General features: G+C 36.4%; 1 protein-coding gene across 1 annotated transcript in view; it reads right to left on the minus strand.

Annotated features, from left to right (window-relative positions):
• Positions 1 to 14: 14 nt before the first annotated feature.
• LOC129744830 (nuclear hormone receptor FTZ-F1 beta-like) overlaps positions 15 to 22,404 on the minus strand; it is an 85,520-nt gene continuing 63,130 nt past the window's right edge. Inside the window, exons 3-9 of the mRNA XM_055737556.1 lie at positions 14,850 to 16,078; positions 14,572 to 14,783; positions 7,475 to 7,824; positions 7,173 to 7,409; positions 6,959 to 7,108; positions 6,634 to 6,891; positions 15 to 2,045 (exon numbers count right to left, since the gene is read on the minus strand). Of these exons, the coding sequence (XP_055593531.1) occupies positions 1,956 to 2,045; positions 6,634 to 6,891; positions 6,959 to 7,108; positions 7,173 to 7,409; positions 7,475 to 7,824; positions 14,572 to 14,783; positions 14,850 to 15,955 (2,403 nt within the window). The 5' untranslated portion in view covers positions 15,956 to 16,078 and the 3' untranslated portion in view covers positions 15 to 1,955. The remainder of the gene's footprint in view (positions 2,046 to 6,633; positions 6,892 to 6,958; positions 7,109 to 7,172; positions 7,410 to 7,474; positions 7,825 to 14,571; positions 14,784 to 14,849; positions 16,079 to 22,404) is intronic.

The following is a 22,404-nucleotide window of genomic DNA, read 5'->3' on the forward strand; positions in this document are numbered from 1 at the left end:
AAACGTTACTCTGTTGTGATCTTATTTACAAATGTTAGCGCTCTTGCCATTGATTCTCTTCTTCTCGTTCTTCATCTGCTTCTGTTTTTCACTACACATGTTGTTGTATATATTATTCTATTGTTAACTAAACACTAGACTAAAAAGTTCAGTCATATGCCTTTTCTTATTTACGTTATTGAAGATTTCCTAGAGGTTTGATTTTTGTTCGCTTGGGAAATCGTCAACATTTTTAGTTGTGATTTTTCTTTGAGGTTCGCTTACACCTCCTAAACATTTTTTCATTTTCATAAAATATTCTTACAAACTAGACGAAAAATGTTTCTCTTCAGTAAGCTTATCTCTTCAGCTTGTTCTGGTTGTTGATGTTTTGTTTTTTATTTAATTTTTTCAGAAAAGGCACATTTTTCTGTTCGGGTTTTAGATTGTTCGGTTTCCCGCTTAGAAAGATTCCATCGCATAAAAATTCCGCTCCTTCTCATCTTCTCTCCAAGATATTCAAATATAAGCGCGTTATATCGATCAGGAGAGTGTAAATGTCAAACAAGTGGATGATGTTCTACATAAACAGTTGAGAGGTTGAAAAGTATTCCAAAAGTTTTAAACCTCGATGTATCAATCATTATATGTTAGAAAAAACAACGAAATTTGCTAGTATTGAAAAATGTTGAAACAAAGTCTCTGTATTGCTTAAAATTGCAACAACACGAGACAGAAAAAATCAAACAATTTTCCCAAAAAATGATTCGATTGAAAAATGGACACAGAAGAACAAAAACGATCTGAAGCTTTTTCAACTTTCTGAAAGGAAAACATTTGCTGATTTCAATGAGCGATAAAAACTAATGGAAGCTTGAAAATGGTTTTGTATTGAACAACACAGAAACCGATATAACATTTAGAACAAGATTTACTACTACAAATTACACGAAATATATAAATTATAAAAACAAATCTTACTCCAAACGATCGATTTAAAATCTACTACTGCAATAATAAAATCGATTCCGATATAATATAATGAGGACGAGAGAAAAAAATAAAAATTCATCATTATTAAAAATAAAACGTAATCATATAAACAGAGTTTAAAATAAACCACGCTCTCTCGCTCTCTCTCTTTCTATTGTTTTTACTTACGCTCTACTACACTCTACTAACAATGAAGGGACTGAACGGTTTCAAACTTAAATCCTACTCTGTGTGTGTGTGTGCTTGCGCTTACTTTTGATTCTTCTCGTTTGCTTGCTTTGCATCTTTTCTCACTGTGTGGGTGCGGCACACTCGCTTAAAATAAAATAAAAAAATAATCCAACTAAACATAGAACATTATCTGCTGGTTTTCCTATATGCTTATAAGGAAAGAGTACTACAAAAATCACATTTTCTTAAGAAGGGTTCTGTTTTACGGTTGCTGTTATTTTGATTATTAGGCGTGTTGAAAGTTCCGCCCCTTTTTTTCTGGAAGGGGGGGGCATTTAGTTTTTCAAAGGAAGCAGAAAAGCCAGGCTCCTTTAAAGAGAGCTCAGAGAATTTGAGTGAGTGGTTTGAGTTGAGCCTGGCTAGATTTTCCGGGGAATCAAGGAACTCTTACACGTGGTGTTCTACTTTTTTTTGTTGGTTTAGTGTTTCTGTGATGCAAGTACGATTGTTTTAAGGGAAGATTTTTGTCCTTTTGTTTAGTGAATGTGTGTATGTGTTGTGGGTTGATCTTATAAATCATCAAAAGGCGATCCCGCGCCTTTTTCGTTGAGAGTTTCCTTCCAACCAATCAACGGTGTGTGGTCTACATGCTAGGGCGATTTTAGGGAATTCCCACAAACACCAGCCCAAGACCCAAGGGAAGGAAACTATTGTTCTAAACGCTAGTTAGAGTCGTTCTTCTAACTAACGCTGTCTGTTGTTTTTGTTCTATGAGGCACGATCTGTAGAATGTCGAATGATTTTTTTTTTTTCTAGTGTTCACCACGGAGCAGTTCCATCAGCAAATTGAAGGAGGGTTCCTCGCCGTCCTTCGGTTTTATCGTCAACATTTCCTTGCCGACCTGAAATTTGAAAAAAAAGCACGACATAAAGTAAATGTTTGATTGTTTTCAATACTTAATCTAGATTTACTCATTGCAAATTAGAATAAAATGAAGGAAAATCATAATCTTATACTCATAAAATCTGATGAATCAAAGCAATCGAAAGATTCGGTACTGTGGTTGAATTAAAGGAAATCTTTCGATTGCTTTGATTCAGAAGAACTATTCAACCTAGTAGGCTCACATCACATATTAGAGCATAAAATCTGGTTACCACAAGAATTTCCACGATGCCCACGAGGCAAGGTAGCCAGTATCTTAGAAAAATCTGTAGTTTTACAGAATTTTGAGGAAATTTTCAACACAAAATGTTTGTCACAGAATACAGAATTTTGTGAATATTAAAAGATTTCACAGGTTTTCAAATTTTGTACATGTTTCCAAAATTTAATTTTTTGTAAATATTGTAATTGTAAATGTTTAAAGTTAAGCGTGAACCATCTCAAGAGAGAATTCGAATAAGAAAAGAATAAAGATGATCATAGAAGATGACTCTTAGTCTAGCCATCAGTAAAGGTGGAGGCAATCTAAATAGCGTGTGTTTTATTAAAACTTAGAAAAACCTTCTACTTGGTATCATTATAAACTATAATAGCATACAGTTCAGTTAGTTCAGTAGTTTCCATAAAAGTGAAAACGTTTCTAACTTCAGCAATGGTACCTTATCCAGTTCCCTACTATCCATTTTTCATCAAATTCATAAAAACAGGCATATTTTTAAAAATCAGAGAAGTTCCATGGCTCATCAGGTTATCAGGCAGAGCCTCGAAAAATCAGACAAATCCTGAAAAATCAGGCACATTGGCATCTCTGGTACGAGTGAGACGTGAGTCGGAAAATCATTTTCGATTGACACTGGCGAGAAGCGGATCGGCACTAACTTTATCGCTTGCTTCGGCGTGATACAAAATCACCGCGAGAGTTGGTTTTTTTTTTATGACGGTTACCGTAGTGGATCTTTTTGGTTTTGCGTCATAGAATTGATGCTGTTGGAGTTAATTGCTGCTGCTGTGGGTGTTGTTGTTCCTGGTAAGGTCTGGTACGGACTGTTGCGGAGGTTGAATTGCTGCCTTGCTGTTTAAAACTTTGTTGTTGCTGAAAGGTCTGGAACAGACTGCTGCTGAAATACATTTGACGTTGTTGCCCGCTGCTGAGATACATTTGCTGTTGTTGTTGCCTGCAGCTGCTGCTGCTACTATCGATTCGAGTTGCGATTGCTTCGGTCTGGTACAAGCTGCTGAGGAGACAGATTGCAACAGATAACAACGGCGCATAGGCATCAACTCAAAATTACCTATAAACTAAGGAGGATGAGTCGGCTGTTTCTACCAAGATCTGATGTCAGGATTCCATCAAATTCCACTTTCACAAGAATCACGTAAATTTACAGCGTTCTCAACAACGTCAGGCTATTATCAGTATACGCGAATGCCATTTGGGCTCAATATCAGTCCAAACAGTTTTCAGCGTATGATGACAATAGCTATGGCGGGATTGATGCCTGAACATGATTTTATATAAATACATTGATGACATTATTGTCATAGGATGTTCTATTAAACATCATTTGACCAATTTAAACAAGTTTTTTGAACGTCTCAGACACTACAATTAGAAACTTAACCCAAGTAAATGTAATTTTTTCAAACAGAAGTTACAGATTCACTGGTAGGTCGCCGTACCAAAAGCCATCGAAGGTTGGCGGGCTGGTATCATGGAATGTCGTCAAGTCAAGAACCGGGTGGTGGTCGTCGAACCAGGAGTCAGTGGTGGATTTGCGATCGGGATACCAAGGAAGGTCGTCAAGCCGGTGCCATGAAAGATCGTCGGACCAGAAAATCAAGTGTAGGTCGTCGGGCTGGAACCACTGGGAGGCGCAGGCCTCAGAAAAGGCATCGAGGCGAAGGAATAAGCTTAGAGCCGCAGCAAGGGAATCAAGACCAGAAGTCAGATGGAGGTCGTCGGATAAGGGATCATGAAAGGTCGTCGGACCAGAAACCAATTGGAAGGTCGTCGTACCTAAAGGCCAGTTGAAGGTCGTCGAACCAAAAATTATGGAAGATCGATGGACTGGAGCCACTGGTATAGCTGCAACATGGACGAGAGCGTCGTGCAATGAATGCGACGAATAAGGTTCGGTACGTGCGTATAAGAGGAGCCGCCCCATTTTTAAGAGAATCCACCGAAGGCAGTAACTAGAATTTTCTCCAACATTTTTTTGTTACAGAAGAAATCTCAGTATCTAAATAAAATTTTGGTGGAAAACAAATCTCAACCCAAGCAAAAAATTTCGAAGTCCTATAGGGCTTAACCTTAAACATCGATAAGATTTCGGAAATTTAGAGCTTTTCAACGACTTCATAACAAGCTCACAAGAGTGCTTTTTTCAGAAGAAATCTCAGCCATTTTTTGGTAGCAGTCTATTCCCACCCTAACGAATTTTGAATAACATTTGGGTCACTTATAGCAGAAGTCCCAATTTGTTCAAATATGGCGTTGCAAGCAACGAATGGTTTCAGTCTCTAGCTATTGATGTGATCAGTTGTGCGAGCAAACTAGAGTAGAGCAGAGATTCCAACTGATTTTTTGAAAAGCCTGGAAAATTTTGAATAAGTGTCTAGAGAAGTCTGGATGCCGAACTTTATAGATGATGATCTCTTATAAGGTCACCAGATCGCAATAGTGCTGTATAGGAAAAAATACTCTTACTTGAATCACTTGATAACCCAAGCAACCAAAAGTCACATATTTACTTGAATGAAGGCATTGAAAGTTACATATTGGCTGACAAAGAGAATCAACTGCCCAATTCCCTTTAGTGAACTTTATGTACTGATTATTGAACTTGAAAGTTACAAAAGTGATCAATATGTACGTTGTATGTGACTTGTTTTGCCCAATTCCCATGAGTGAACTATATGTACTCATTAACGAACTTGAAAGTTGCAAAAGTTATTTATACGTACGTTAAACGGGACTTAAGTCACATAAAGGGCACAAAAGTGCTTAAAAACGGGATTTGGTAAGTCACATAAAGGGCACAAAGTGCTCAAAGAGGAATTTGATAAGTCACAAAAAGTGCATTGATGTGCTTTCAAAATCAAATCACAATTTAGAGTTTTAGTTTCATTTTGAACAACATCTAGGCGTGGTCTCGTGGTAGCGTGTTTGATTCTCACCACGAAGGTCGGGGTTCTGATGTGATATATGTAGGAAATGTAGGATAGAAGCGATTGAGCAATTTGTCGAGTTTGGAATTCGGCGCGTGGCATCATGGCGGCACCATGTACAAAACATTGTAAATAATCAAGAAAAGGTGAAATGAACAGAAGCTAAGGGTGCAGTTGAGATAGAGAGAGATTTATTGCTCATTTTGCGATTTTTCGGAAGCTGAATTAAAAGGCCGCTGGAAGCTGAATAGAAGATCATTAAGACTTGTTTTGGAACTTGAAAATATCAACAAGAACATAAATTTTGAGCTGCATAGAACGTACTACATATCAATGATGGGGCTGGGTAAGCGTTTTTGAACCTGTTTTAGGAGACTTTTGGTTGCTTGGGAATTACCAAACATTCTATACTAAAGTTTCCACAATTTATCCCGCACGTCTCCGGGCCTGGAAAATCTGAGCTATTTTATCTATAAACCTGGCAAAATTCGAAATATATTTTCAAAATTTTCAAACCAAAATCCGGGCAATATACAGGCAAACTTGGCAAAAAATCCAGAAAGTTTTTAAGGAAAAAAACATTGAAAACATTATTTTTTTGTCGAAAAACATCAGCAGATTCTCAATCGTATTTCAGGCTTCTAAAAACTTTTTTATATTCATTTTTAACAATTCTTGCTCAAATAATTTTGTTTTTGGACGCAAAAATCGAAAATTAGAATAGCTAAATTTGAATTATTCGATAGATTTGCAAAAAAAAATATGAATAAATCCGGGCAAAACCTGGGTTTTTTTTTCAACGAAACCTGGGCAACCGGGTCGGACCGGATTTTTCCCTAATTTTTCGATAAAATATCCGTGCAAGTCCGGGTTAAATCGAGCAATCTGGAAAGCTTATTCTATACACTATCTATGTCTGGGACCAACTGTGGTAGTGTTGGCAGTACTACGATCTATGGTTAACTCTCAGTTTTACATCCATCTCTGTAGCATTCCTCTTTTTTTTAAATTACTAGCTAAATTATCCAAATTTTTACCCCAAACATTTTGAATTTTGATTGTTTTGTAAAAAAAAAATCATGTCCAAACTCAAAAGTCTTGAAATGTCTAGAAAAAATGTCAAAAGTCTGGAAACCTAAAAAATGTCAGACCAATAAGTCTGGAAGATCCAGACAAAATCTGGATGGTTGACATCACTGGAGTAGACTAGCTGGACACCACATTGGCGATCCTGCTATTTATGATATGTGGCATTCTTTGCAGCGTCGATGTTAGCAATCGCTAGTATAACGGACCTTTCCAGTATCCACATATCAATGAGGTCGATTGAGCGCAAATTCAGAGAAGACTCGTAATCACGATCAATGAAAACTCACCTGACAAGTCCGTTGCAGTTCCGGGATCCGCAGCAAAAGCTCCCCAAACTTGGCCGGCATCTCCGGATAGTGCACCAGGGTGTAGGCTTGCAACGCCTGCAAAGCCTTCTCCTGGCTCGCCCGAACCTTCTCCGATTCCTTCAGCTCGGAGGTATCCGACGAGAGCAGCACGATCACCTTCATCGCCACGTACTCGTACCGGTCGACCCGAAGGCGCCTCAGGTGATCCGTTAGATTGAGCATTCGTTCGATGCAAGTCTAGAAAGAAGGGATTGCTGGTCTAACTGGTCCAAAGTTTATGTATTTTACAAACAAACAAACAAACCTGTAAACCACTGTGCTTAGCCTGTTCCAGCGTGATCGATTTACCAAGTGAAATCTTGATTTCCCCCGGTGTTGCCATCGAACGGAAGCAGCAGGAGAACAGCAACAGCTCACACCAAGAGTTGATCAGCAGACAAATTTGATCGTCGATCTACAATTTAGGAACAAATTTAAAAATATCCCTCCTGACGGAAGTTGATCGAGTGAACACTTACGGTAATATTTTTGAAAAGCGGCAAACTCTTGCACCACTTGACGATCTTGTACAACCGATGGTCGGCAATGTTGCACAGATTGGCGATGAGATCCGGACTGCTTTCGCTCGAGATGCCCGCGCTGGACAGGAGCGGATTGGCGGCGATGGCCGCCGCACTGACCGGTGGAGCAGGTTGATTCAGTCTGGCCAGTTCCGTTGCATTGTACTGCCACAAATGCTCCACGTCCATAATTTCCTGTTAAAAAAAATGAAACAAAGTTCAGATCAATTTGGAAAGGGTCAGTTTTAAAAAGAAATCACCTGTAAAAGCTGTGGAATGCCTGGTCTATTGTTCTTCAAGGCGCCCGACGACAGGCTATCGTGCCCAATCGAATGGGACGAATTGCTGTTGATGTCGCTGGGTGATTCGATCTTAAGCTGCTGGCCAGCTAGACCCGCTAGGCCGGCACTGATGCCACCGGGACCTCCGAACGGTCCCAGGCCCCGCTGTGAATTTACCGAATAGCCACCGTATCCTGCTCCACCGTTGCCACCGCCGCCATCCGGACCACCCAAGCCGGCCAGCGTCTGCGATCCGAGAATGTTGCCCGGGATGGTGTACGAGCACTGGTACGTCGAGCGACCTCCCCTGGTTCGATCCTCGCGGATAGCTGAATAATTTTACAAGATCAATTTTAAGATTCAGATTCAGATTCTATGAAAAGGTTAATCACCGTAATTTATGTTTGTTAGTTTAATCTGTCGGCCTTTGTCGGTGAAAAGGGATGTCTTTCTAGTAGGGACATCTTAAGATTATGAAAGTTTATAGATGGATAGAACGTTAGATGAAATGAAAGATGGTGAAAATGACCGGGTAGAATTTATTTAGAAGAATTATCATCACATATCAAATTTTTGTTCCGCACGGGCCTACTACGATGAAGTGGAAGATACAGATAGAGTTGCATCTACCAACACACATTAGAAGGCCAAGCGTGGTTCGCCCCAAAAGCGGGAAAACTTGCAGTGCAAACGAACAAAAAGATGACATGTGATCGCTCAGATAAGCCCCCTTTAACTCAGAAACGCATTTACCGATGTATAGTCTTCTCAGTTTGTTATCATCGCATTCGTTACAGCCGGTGTTTTTTACCACCTCTCATTTCATCTAACGTTCTATCCATCTAAAAAATTTCATAATCTTAAGATGCCCCTAATAAAAAGGACATCACTTTCCACCGATAAGGCCGATGAATTCAAGATTTCAAATTCAGATTCAGATTTCAGATTCAAACTCAGATTTTAGACTTCAGATTTAGATTTCAAATTCAGATTTCAGATTTCAGATCTCAGTATAAGATTTCAGATTTCCAATTCAGATTCAGATTCAGATTTCATATTCAGATTCAGATTTCAGATTCAGATTTCAGATTCAGATTTCAGATTCAGATTTCAGATTCAGATTTCAGATTCAGATTTCAGATTCAGATTTCAGATTCAGATTTCAGATTTAGATTTCAGATTTCAGATTCAGATTTTGGATTCAGATTTCAGATTTAAAATTCAGATTTCAGATTTCAAATTTCAAATTCAGATTTCAGATTTCAGATTCAGATTTCAGATTCAAATTCAGATTTCACATTCAGATTTCATATTCAGATTCAGATTTCAGATTTCAGATTCAGATTCAGATTTCAGATTCAGATTTCAGATTTCAGATTCAGATTTCAGATTCAGATTTCAGATTCAGATTTCAGATTCAGATTTCAGATTCAGATTTCAGATTCAGATTTCAGATTTCAGATTTAGATTTCAGACTTCAGATTCAGATTTCAGATTTCAGATTCAGATTTCAGATTCAGATTTCAGATTCAGATTTCAGATTCAGATTTCAGATTCAGATTTCAGATTCAGATTTCAGATTCAGATTTCTGATTCAGGTTTCAGATACAGATTTCAAATTCAGATTCAGATTTCAGATTCAGATTTCAGATTCAGATTCAGATTTCAGATTCAGATTTCAGATTCAGATTTCAGATTCAAATTCAGATTTCACATTCAGATTTCATATTCAGATTCAGATTTCAGATTTCAGATTCAGATTTCAGATTCAGATTTCAGATTTCAGATTCAGATTTCAGATTCAGATTTCAGATTCAGATTTCAGATTCAGATTTCAGACTTCAAATTCAGATTTCAGATTCAGATTCAGATTTCAGATTCAGATTTCAGATTTAGATTTCCGATTCAGATTCAGATTTCGGATTCAGATTTCAGATTTAAAATTCAGATTTCAGATTCACATTTCAGATTTCAGATTCAGATTCAGATTTCAGATTCAAATTCAGATTTCACATTCAGATTTCATATTCAGATTCAGATTCAGATTTCAGATTCAGATTTCAGATTCAGATTTCAGATTCAGATTTCAGATTCAGATTTCAGATTCAGATTTCAGATTCAGATTTCAGATTCAGATTTCAGATTCAGATTCAGATTTCAGATTCAGATTTCAGATTCAGATTTCAGATTCAGATTTCAGATTCAGATTTCAGATTCAGATTTCAGATTCAGATTTCAGATTCAGATTTCAGATTCAGATTTCAGATTCAGATTTCAGATTCAGATTTCAGATTCAGATTTCAGATTCAGATTTCAGATTCAGATTTCAGATTCAGATTTCAGATTCAGATTTCAGATTCAGATTTCAGATTCAGATTTCAGATTTCAGATTCAGATTTCAGATTCAGATTTCAGATTCAGATTTCAGATTCAGATTTCAGATTCAGATTTCAGATTCAGATTTCAGATTCAGATTTCAGATTCAGATTTCAGATTCAGATTCAGATTTCAGATTCAGATTTCAGATTCAGATTTCAGATTCAGATTTCAGATTCAGATTTCAGATTCAGATTTCAGATTCAGATTTCAGATTCAGATTTCAGATTCAGATTTCAGATTCAGATTACAGATTCAGATTCAGATTTCAGATTCAGATTTCAGATTCAGATTTCAGATTCAGATTTCAGATTCAGATTTCAGATTCAGATTTCAGATTCAGATTTCTGATTCAGATTTCAGATTCAGATTTCAGATTCAGATTTCAGATTCAGATTTCAGATTCAGATTTCAGATTCAGATTTCAGATTCAGATTTCAGATTCAGATTTCAGATTCAGATTTCAGATTCAGATTTCAGATTCAGATTTCAGATTCAGATTTCAGATTCAGATTTCAGATTCAGATTTCAGATTCAGATTTCAGATTCAGATTTCAGATTCAGATTTCAGATTCAGATTTCAGATTCAGATTTCAGATTCAGATTTCAGATTCAGATTTCAGATTCAGATTTCAGATTCAGATTTCAGATTCAGATTTCAGATTCAGATTTCAGATTCAGATTTCAGATTCAGATTTCAGATTCAGATTTCAGATTCAGATGCCAGATTCAGATTTCAGATTCAGATTTCAGATTCAGATTCAGATTTCAGATTCAGATTTCAGATTCAGATTCAGATTTCAGATTCAGATTTCAGATTCAGATTTCAGATTCAGATTTCAGATTCAGATTTCAGATTCAGATTTCAGATTCAGATTTCAGATTCAGATTTTAGATTCAGATTTCAGATTCAGATTTCAGATTTCAGATTCCAATTTCAGATTCAGATTTCAGATTCGGATTTCAGATTCAGATTTCAGATTAAGATTTCAGATTTCAGATTTCAGATTCAGGTTTCAGATTCAGATTTCAGATTAAGATTTCAGATTCAGATTTCAGATTAAGATTTCAGATTTCAGATTTCAGATTCAGGTTTCAGATTCAGATTTCAGATTCAGATTTCAGATTCAGATTTCAGATTCAGATTTCAGATTCAGATTTCAGATTCAGATTTCAGATTCAGATTTCAGATTCAGATTTCAGATTCAGATTTCAGATTTCAGATTCAGATTTCAGATTCAGATTTCAGATTCAGATTTCAGATTCAGATTTCAGATTCAGATTTCAGATTCAGATTTCAGATTTCAGATTCAGATTTCAGATTCAGATTTCAGATTCAGTTTTCAGATTCAGATTTCAGATTCAGATTTCAGATTCAGATTTCAGATTCAGATTTCAGATTCAGATTTCAGATTCAGATTTCAGATTCAGATTTCAGATTCAGATTTCAGATTCAGATTTCAGATTCAGATTTCAGATTCAGATTTCAGATTCAGATTTCAGATTCAGATTTCAGATTCAGATTCAGATTTCAGATTTCAGATTTAGATTTCAGATTTCAGAATCAGATTTCTGATTTCTGATTCAGATTTCTGATTCAGATATAAGATTCAGATGCCAGATTCAGATTTCAGATTCAGATTTCAGATTCAGATTTCAGATTCAGATTTCAGATTCAGATTTCAGATTCAGATTTCAGATTCAGATTTCAGATTCAGATTTCAGATTCAGATTTCAGATTCAGATTTCAGATTTCAGATTCAGATTTCAGATTCAGATTTCAGATTTCAGATTCAGATTTCAGATTCAGATTTCAGATTCAGATTTCAGATTCAGATTTCAGATTCAGATTTCAGATTCAGATTTCAGATTCAGATTTCAGATTCAGATTTCAGATTCAGATTTCAGATTCAGATTTCAGATTCAGATTTCAGATTCAGATTTCAGATTCAGATTTCAGATTCAGATTTCAGATTCAGATTTCAGATTCAGATTTCAGATTCAGATTTCAGATTTCAGATTCAGATTTCAGATTCAGATTTCAGATTCAGATTTCAGATTCAGATTTCAGATTCAGATTTCAGATTCAGATTTCAGATTCAGATTTCAGATTCAGATTTCAGATTCAGATTTCAGATTCAGATTTCAGATTCAGATTTCAGATTCAGATTACAGATTCAGATTCAGATTTCAGATTCAGATTTCAGATTCAGATTTCAGATTCAGATTTCAGATTCAGATTTCAGATTCAGATTTCAGATTCAGATTTCAGATTCAGATTTCAGATTCAGATTTCAGATTCAGATTTCAGATTCAGATTTCAGATTCAGATTTCAGATTCAGATTTCAGATTCAGATTTCAGATTCAGATTTCAGATTCAGATTTCAGATTCAGATTCAGATTTCAGATTCAGATTTCAGATTCAGATTTCAGAATCAGATTTCTGATTTCTGATTTCTGATTCAGATTTCTGATTCAGATATAAGATTCAGATTTCAGATTCAGATGCCAGATTCAGATTTCAGATTCAGATTTCAGATTCAGATTTCAGATTCAGATTTCAGATTCAGATTTCTGATTCAGATTTCAGATTCAGATTTCAGATTCAGATTTCAGATTCAGATTTCAGATTCAGATTTCAGATTCAGATTTCAGATTCAGATTTCAGATTCAGATTTCAGATTCAGATTTCAGATTCAGATTTCAGATTCAGATTTCAGATTCAGATGCCAGATTCAGATTTCAGATTCAGATTCAGATTTCAGATTCAGATTTCAGATTCAGATTCAGATTTCAGATTCAGATTTCAGATTCAGATTTCAGATTCAGATTTCAGATTCAGATTTCAGATTCAGATTTCAGATTCAGATTTCAGATTCAGATTTCAGATTCAGATTTTAGATTCAGATTTCAGATTCAGATTTCAGATTCAGATTTCAGATTTCAGATTCCAATTTCAGATTCAGATTTCAGATTTCAGATTCCAATTTCAGATTCAGATTTCAGATTCGGATTTCAGATTTCAGATTCAGGTTTCAGATTCAGATTTCAGATTCAGATTTCAGATTCAGATTTCAGATTCAGATTTCAGATTCAGATTTCAGATTCAGATTTCAGATTCAGATTTCAGATTCAGATTTCAGATTCAGATTTCAGATTTCAGATTCAGATTCAGATTTCAGATTCAGATTTCAGATTCAGATTTCAGATTCAGATTTCAGATTCAGATTTCAGATTCAGATTTCAGATTTCAGATTCAGATTTCAGATTCAGATTTCAGATTCAGATTTCAGATTCAGATTTCAGATTCAGATTTCAGATTCAGATTTCAGATTCAGATTTCAGATTCAGATTTCAGATTCAGATTTCAGATTCAGATTCAGATTTCAGATTTCAGATTTAGATTTCAGATTTCAGAATCAGATTTCTGATTTCTGATTCAGATTTCTGATTCAGATATAAGATTCAGATGCCAGATTCAGATTTCAGATTCAGATTTCAGATTCAGATTTCAGATTCAGATTTCAGATTCAGATTTCAGATTCAGATTTCAGATTCAGATTTCAGATTCAGATTTCAGATTTCAGATTCAGATTTCAGATTCAGATTTCAGATTCAGATTTCAGATTCAGATTTCAGATTCAGATTTCAGATTCAGATTTCAGATTCAGATTTCAGATTCAGATTTCAGATTCAGATTTCAGATTCAGATTTCAGATTCAGATTTCAGATTCAGATTTCAGATTCAGATTTCAGATTCAGATTTCAGATTCAGATTTCAGATTCAGATTCAGATTTCAGATTCAGATTCAGATTTCAGATTCAGATTCAGATTCAGATTCAGATTTCAGATTCAGATTTCAGATTCAGATTTCAGATTCAGATTTCAGATTCAGATTTCAGATTCAGATTTCAGATTCAGATTCAGATTTTAGATTCAGATTTCAGATTCAGATTTCACATTCAGATTTCAGATTCAGTTTTCAGATTCAGATTTCAGATTCAGATTTCAGATTTCAAATTCAGATTTCAGATTCAGATTTCAAATTCAGATTCAGGTTTCAGATTCAGATTTCAGATTCAGATTTCAGATTCAGATTTCAGATTTCAGATTTCAGATTCAGATTTCAGATTCAGATTTCAGATTCAGATTTCAGATTCAGATTTCAGATTCAGATTTCAGATTCAGATTTCAGATTCAGATTTCAGATTCAGATTTCAGATTCAGATTTCAGATTCAGATTTCAGATTCAGATGTCAGATTCAGATTTCAGATTCAGATTTCAGATTCAGATTTCAGATTCAGATTTCAGATTCAGATTTCAGATTCAGATTTCAGATTCAGATTTCAGATTCAGATTTCAGATTCAGATTTCAGATTCAGATTCAGATTTCAGATTCAGATTTCAGATTCAGATTTCAGATTCAGATTTCAGATTCAGATTTCAGATTCAGATTTCAGATTCAGATTTCAGATTCAGATTTCAGATTCAGATTCAGATTTCAGATTCAGATTTCAGATTCAGATTTCAGATTCAGATTTCAGATTCAGATTCAGATTTCATATTTTGATTTAAAATTTCAGATTCAGATATAGATTCAAATTTGAGATATAGATTAAGATTTTAGATTTAGAGTTAAGATTCAGATTTCAGATTCAGATTTAGATTTCAGATTCAGAAAGGAAAGTTAGTCTCACCTTCGAGCTTCATCCCCTTCTGAAGGCACTTCTCGAACCGGCAGGCCGGACACTTCTTCCGGGTGGCGATCGTGACCGGGCATGCCGCCCCCCTAAGGCACACGTAGTTCTTCCGGTTCTGCACGGTTCGCTTGAAGAAGCCCTTGCACGATTCGCACGAAAAGATACCGTAGTGGAAGCCGGATATCTTGTCTCCGCAGATGGGACAGGGACTGGAAGTGAAGAATAAAAAAGGATAAATGGAAGTTTTGTTGAAAAATGTTTTAAGGGCTATTTACCTATTGATGAGCTGCTGCCGGGAGATTCCCGGAGATGGAAGGTGGTCCCCGTCGAAGATCGATTCTTCCTGGCCGGTGGTAAGTTTTAAGGCTTGCTCGTTGTCCAGCATCGGTTTGTATAATACTGAGTGATGCAGGGGTGATCCGTTGTAGCCGCCGGCCGATCCCGGGCCGGAGAACATATTGTGCCGACCCTGGATGGGCGAATGCGTTGGGCTGAACTCGGAACTGTACGAGTAACAGCTGCTGTGTGATGCATCGCTGTTGTTCCGGCTCAGCGAGGGAGTGTAGGGGGCATGTCGGGATGTTAGAGGGGATTGGCTCGGTGAGCTGTGGGTGTAGACCGAGTGAATGGCGGAATCCGGACTCGGGTTGGCCGGGAGGAGTGTTGTTTTTGAGCGAACCAGGAGCGGCGAGTGGGCTACCGGAGGATTGTCCGCGACGCCGTGCTCGTACTTAAGATTTATGATGTCCGGAAGTTTCTTAGAGTTAATGCTACTACTGCTACTGTTGCTGGTTGGAATGGAATTGATATAGCTGGAAGAGACGCTGCTGTGATTACTAGTGATCAGTGGGATGTCCACTTCCGGTTTGATGGATCGGTTTGGAATGGGACTGCCGCTGCTGCTGTGATTCGCAGTTAGTGCTAGGGGTTCCGTGATGCCAGGTCCCGAGGGCTCTTCCTTCGTCACTACCAGCGGTTCCGATTTCGGGATTCCACTCGAGCTGTTTTCATTGTCAATTATCATGGCTTCCGATTCCGACAGTTCGCCCTCCCAGGACATCGGCCGGGGAAGTCCTTTTCCTCGATCTTCTCGCATGCTCACCTTTGCCGTCTTTTCAATATTGGAAAGTTCCGTATCAGACTCATCCGATTCTTCCATTTTTGGCACTGTTATTCGGATACCAACATTGCCGAAAATCGCTCCTCCGCTGCCATTTCCGCCACCGGTGGCACTCGGAGTGTTGTTGCTACTGTTGCTGTTGCTACTGCTATTACTACTGATGCTACTGCTGCTGCTACTTCCGCCCGGATTAAAGTTACCGTCGTTCTCGCAGTTGATCGTCGTCACGGAGACGTTCCCTCGCGACTCCGTTGAGGTCATTTTCTGAACTTTTCTTCGCTTTTCTTGCTAATCCACACATAGGCGAACACATACACATGCAGGCACGCGTGTATCAATCGCAGGTGGCTGTGATAAAAAAAAATCTGGAAGCGGATATCACATCTGCAAAGAAAGAAAGAAGCAGAACAAACGGAAATTTTAACCATCTCGCAATCCCATTCATATAGTTACATATTGGTGTGTGTTGTTGATGCTGTTATTTTTTTCCTATTAGAAAGCCATTCGAATCAGACAATCCAAAGGCCAGTCAAGGTCGAGTGTTGAATGATAATTGCTACGCGGCTACACTGCTCCCAAGCCAATCAAACGACCCTTCCCTCTGGTTTTGAGAACCCTTTTAACCTACCGTTAAAACACACGTTGTAAGAACCACACAAAATGAACGAAACAAGTTGCACATCCGCTTTGCCAGCGCCAGTGTCCTCCTAATCCATCGGACGGAACCAAGAAAAGACCCGAACAAACCGAAGAGACAATGTCGTCGTCGTCTTATTAGTTGTGTTCTCACAACAACAGCACTTCCAACAAGCCAACACCAACACACCGCCAACAACCTCACTCGCTCGCTTCAACACATTCCGCCACATACGCTTTTCCGATTCACAGCACAGTCAGAATACGCTGTTGTCGTCAGTGTATTGGTGCAACCGGGACGACCTTCAGATATGTTGGATTTGTACGCAACGACCTTGCATGTGCGTCATCCACCGTTCGTTCCGTTCGTTCTTTCTCGTTTCTCGTTCGTTGGTGTAGTACTATCTCACAAACACACTCATTCGAAAGAGTTGGGGCCAGCCAAACAACACGACCGACATGAGAGAGAAAGAGGAAAAAACACAACAAAGCACAAACCAAAGTAAGCCGGTTGTTGGTTGTTAGTTTGTTTTTCCGTATCGGTCGAACGAAGCAAGCCGTGCCGTTGCCGCCGTGTATTTTCTCTCCCATTCGTGCGTTCCTCCGACAGCTAGACGACGCTGGCTGCGATACTTTTTGGCCGAGACGACGATTGAAGATGGCCATGTCTCTTGGTGCGGTTTAACGGCAGCGACACTTTCGACGAAGGGGGATTTGCATTTCAAATTAATGTGCAGTACAGGCTCCCCCTTTGACATACGAACGATCAAAAGTGGAGGAGCTCCCCCGAGATTTTCGTTCCTACTTGGTGTAACTTGCGGATTGCTGAATCTTGGGACTCAGGATTTTTGGTAGGTACTTACTCAAAATAATAAAGATCCGGTCACATTTATTTAATGATTTTTAATTACAGGTTCAGTGTTATTTTATTTTCATCGCCGTTGGGATATATTCTTATCTAAGTTTATGACATATCGGCAAGTGGAAATTCTAATTAGAGAGCAATTAAGACAGAAATGAAAAATTGATTTCTGTCTTCATTGCTCTCTAATTAAAATTTCAATTTACCGATATGCCATAAATCGATCAAAATAAAATAAAAAAATCAATTGGCTAAAGAAGGGGGGAACTGGGAAAACAAATAACAATACGATTCAACACGAGGCACTTGGCGAAAAAGTAAGGCGTCGGATGGATAATATACGAAAACAATAAGTAGCAACTATCTGATGAACCTGAACAAGTAGCACGCATCGATAGAATTGGTTAAGCAATCAAAACAGCACTTGTGAGCACTGCTTGTGTGATTTTTTGCCCGGTCGGACGCAACCTCATGTGTTCGACCCATCCGTAGCTGGTTGTGGATAGCAGTGTAGCTTCTACGTCACTTACTACTAACAACCAGCTGATGCTGGGGCAAAGAATCACACAAGTAGTTTAGAGCTGTCGATAACACAATGCCCTAGCTCACATTTTCACCATCTATTCGTTTCTTCTACCCAAAGCGCTCTAGCTTTGACCTTTCCACCTATCAATTTTTCATTTCTGTCTTTATTGCTCTCTAATTAGAATTTCAATTTGCCGATATGCCATAAACTTAGATAAGAATTACAGGTTCATCAAAAAATCTTACAGTTAGGTCTCACCCATTTACAAAACACTTGAGCCAATTTTAGCTCATTCCGGTGTATAAACCCCAAACAGATGAAATCAGTTCATGGTACAACCGAGATAACCACATTACAGGGTTGGAAAATCCAAAAAATCCATCATGACAAAACGTTTTACCCGAATTTAGCTTATTAATTACAATGGACAGTGGTCTTGAACGGGAATTTAGCGAGACGTTAATAACGCAGAAACTGTAAGATTTAGACAAACGGTGTCTCCAGGAAAAATACTCATCAAATAATAATTTCTTTTGTTTGCTCCAATCTGAGATATGGCAGTTTGAAAAATACATCTTTTTGCTAGAAAAAGCCGTATAACTAACGATTGCTTCAAGATATACATTTGTTCTCCGAGACAAAAACGTGCGCATTTTGAGTTGATAAAAGTGAATTTCTTGTCAATAAAATTGTATACTCAAGTTACAATATAAGAGGCTGATCAATCACAAAACTTTATCAACCTTATCAATTTAACAACAATGCGAGAAATCCTTGTTCTCGAGATGAATGCGCAAGATTTTATCACGCAAGAGCTGTTCTTTCCACTCCATTTCCGTGCATTTTGATCACAGGACGTTAAAACTTGCAGGATGTAAACTATGCACTATGAACTAAATCCACCCAAATTTTCATTAAATTCAACCTAACGATTAAAAAGTCAGAGCAATTTCATAGTGTGGCAATTTCATCGTGTGGCTAGTGTTTGTAGTAACAGCTCATGAAAGTTGGTCGAGTTAAGTTAAGGCCATATAGTCGTTGTTACTGGGCCACAACTAGAAGTTGTCGGGCGACGACTTCGTTTGAGAAAGAGAAGAAGAAGAGTTAAGTTAAGCTTGCCAGATTGCCCGGGTTTTGCCCAGGTTTATTCACTTTATTTGCCAAATTGAGCAAAAAAAATTGTATTTAATTTTTTTTTTATTATTTGAGCAAATTAAAAAAAAACAATCACGAAAGGTTTGATGGAAGCCAAAAATACCATTTAAAATCTGCTGATAAGTTTTGATGAAAAAAAAAATTTTTTTTCAACTTTTTTCTTGATTTTTGTTGAATAAGTCCTGCGTTTTGACCAAATTTGAAGGGATTTTTGGTCGACAATTTCGAAATCAAATGCCCGGATTTTTCCAGGTTTTGAGATAAAATAATCCGGATTTGTCCGGCCCGGAAACTTGCTGAGAAAATTCTGTCATACGTCATTTCATCATTAAGTCATAATCACTAAAGGAGCCTAGCTTAACTCATGACAATATTCACAATAAAACGAAATGTGGAAGCGTGGTTTATAACACTCAACCGCCAGGGTAACGTAGAATGACGTAAACCTGTATTTTATTGATGAATTTCTTGTAATAAATTTGAATACTCAATGCGGTACTTTAAGTATAATTTGCTGTCCAATAAAACAACTTCTTCAACCTTATCAATTGAACATTTCTTTACAATTAAAAAGAAATTTCGAGTACAAAAAAGTCAGGATTAGATTCAATTTTTTTTTCCAAAATTCGATCTGATTCCAATCTAGGTTCAAAACCTTCTTTTGACACTGATCTGAAACATGACTTTGATCCTATTCCCAATCCTGATCCCGATCGGAACTAAGATCTTGATTCTCATTACAGATTCAATATCCTGATCCCAGATCCTTATCCTAGATTCTGATCTTGATCTGATACCTGAATTTGCATCCTCATCAGTGACCGATTATCGGGTACCGGATCGCTATCCTCATCCTGGAAGCTGATCTTTGATCTTAACTGCGGATTCAAAAATTTAACCAAAACTCTGATCTAAGATTTTCATCATGATATTGGTTTCCAGACCCTGAGAATCCTAACTGATCCAGGATTCAGCTCCTGAACTTAGATCCTGATCTGGAATCCTTCTCATGGTCTCTGCTCTCGAATTTTTATCTTGAATTTCAATGCTGATCCTGATCATGAATCCTGACCTTGGTCAGGAGATGGGTACTCATCCTGATCCTAAAACTTGAATCTTGATCTCGAATCCTAGACCCTCATTCTAAATTTTTCTCTAGGATCTCAGATCATGATTTCGAAAATTGCATATCCAGGTTCAAGATTTTGGATTCTGATCCTGATCCTGGATTCTTAATTCATCATCTTAATACTGTTCCTGGTTTATGAGTACTTAATATTGATCTTGGTCTTAATCACGGATCCTAATCGTGAATTCCGGTACCAAATTCTTATTCTGGATTGTAATTTTCGGATCCTGATGTTGATTTTTATCTGTGATACTCATCGTGATTCTGTATTCTAGATATCTGATCATGAACCTAAATCCTGGGTCTTGAATCATGGAATTGTAATCCTAATCAGGGATCCCGATCCTCCAGACTCTAAAAACTTGATGTCGGTACTGGAACCATCGTCCTGATACAGAAATTTTCATCCTTATTCCGAATTCCTAGACCTTGATTCTAAATCCCAATTCTTATCTTGGATCTTGATCCCACATTCAGTCCCTGATCCTGTATTCTGTCATTGAACCCTGGACTTTGATCTCGAATCCTGATGTTAATCATTGATCCTGTTTCCGGCCTCTGATCCGTATACCAGATATGATACTGATCGCAGATCGTTATGGATCCGCCTCACAGTGGGGTAAACCTGACCAATTGATGGCCAAAGCCTCATAAATTTTCTCAAATCAAAACCTACTGGTTTGAAGTCTTCTGAAAAAAAGTTCGCCAACCGTAACTTTGCGAATGTCATAAAGATGGTAAAACGACTATTTTGGAACAGCCTGTGGGCTCTTCATGTCATTTTTTTAATTTTTGTCATTTTGGTCATTTTTGTCATTTTTTTAATTTTTGTCATTTTGGTCATTTTTGTCATTTTTGTCATTTTTGTCATTTTTGTCATTTTTGTCATTTTTGTCATTTTTGTCATTTTTGTCATTTTTGTCATTTTTGTCATTTTTGTCATTTTTGTCATTTTTGTCATTTTTGTCATTTTTGTCATTTTTGTCATTTTTGTCATTTTTGTCATTTTTGTCATTTTTGTCATTTTTGTCATTTTTGTCATTTTTGTCATTTTTGTCATTTTTGTCATTTTTGTCATTTTTGTCATTTTTGTCATTTTTGTCATTTTTGTCATTTTTGTCATTTTTGTCATTTTTGTCATTTTTGTCATTTTTGTCATTTTTGTCATTTTTGTCATTTTTGTCATTTTTGTCATTTTTGTCATTTTTGTCATTTTTGTCATTTTTGTCATTTTTGTCATTTTTGTCATTTTTGTCATTTTTGTCATTTTTGTCATTTTTGTCATTTTTGTCATTTTTGTCATTTTTGTCATTTTTGTCATTTTTGTCATTTTTGTCATTTTTGTCATTTTTGTCATTTTTGTCATTTTTGTCATTTTTGTCATTTTTGTCATTTTTGTCATTTTTGTCATTTTTGTCATTTTTGTCATTTTTGTCATTTTTGTCATTTTTGTCATTTTTGTCATTTTTGTCATTTTTGTCATTTTTATCGATTTTGTCATTTTTGTCATTTTTGTCATTCTTGTCATTTTTGTCATTTTTGTCATTTTTGTCATTTTTGTCATTTTTGTCATTTTTGTCATTTTTGTTATTTTTGTCATTTTTGTCATTTTTGTCATTTTTGTCATTTTTGTCATTTTTGTCATTTTTGTCATTTTTGTCATTTTTGTCATTTTTGTCATTTTTGTCATTTTTGTCATTTTTGTCATTTTTGTCATTTTTGTCATTTTTGTCATTTTTGTCATTTTTGTCATTTTTGTCATTTTTGTCATTTTTGTCATTTTTGTCATTTTTGTCATTTTTGTCATTTTTGTCATTTTTGTCATTTTTGTCATTTTTGTCATTTTTGTCATTTTTGTCATTTTTGTCATTTTTGTCATTTTTGTCATTTTTGTCATTTTTGTCATTTTTGTCATTTTTGTCATTTTTGTCATTTTTATCGATTTTGTCATTTTTGTCATTTTTGTCATTTTTGTCATTTTTGTCATTTTTGTCATTTTTGTCATTTTTGTCATTCTTGTCATTTTTGTCATTTTTGTCATTTTTGTCATTTTTGTCATTTTTGTCATTTTTGTCATTTTTGTCATTTTTGTCATTTTTGTCATTTTTGTCATTTTTGTCATTTTTGTCATTTTTGTCATTTTTGTCATTTTTGTCATTTTTGTCATTTTTATCATTTTTGTCATTTTTGTCATTTTTGTCATTTTTGTCATTTTTGTCATTTTTGTCATTTTTGTCATTTTTGTCATTTTTGTCATTTTTGTCATTTTTGTCATTTTTGTCATTTTTGTCATTTTTGTCATTTTTGTCATTTTTGTCATTTTTGTCATTTTTGTCATTTTTGTCATTTTTGTCATTTTTGTCATTTTTGTCAATTTTGTTATTTTTGTCATTTTTGTCATT

The sequence above is a fragment of the Uranotaenia lowii genome, chromosome 2 (genome assembly GCF_029784155.1).
Source record: "Uranotaenia lowii strain MFRU-FL chromosome 2, ASM2978415v1, whole genome shotgun sequence".
NCBI classification, from domain to species: domain Eukaryota; kingdom Metazoa; phylum Arthropoda; class Insecta; order Diptera; family Culicidae; genus Uranotaenia; species Uranotaenia lowii.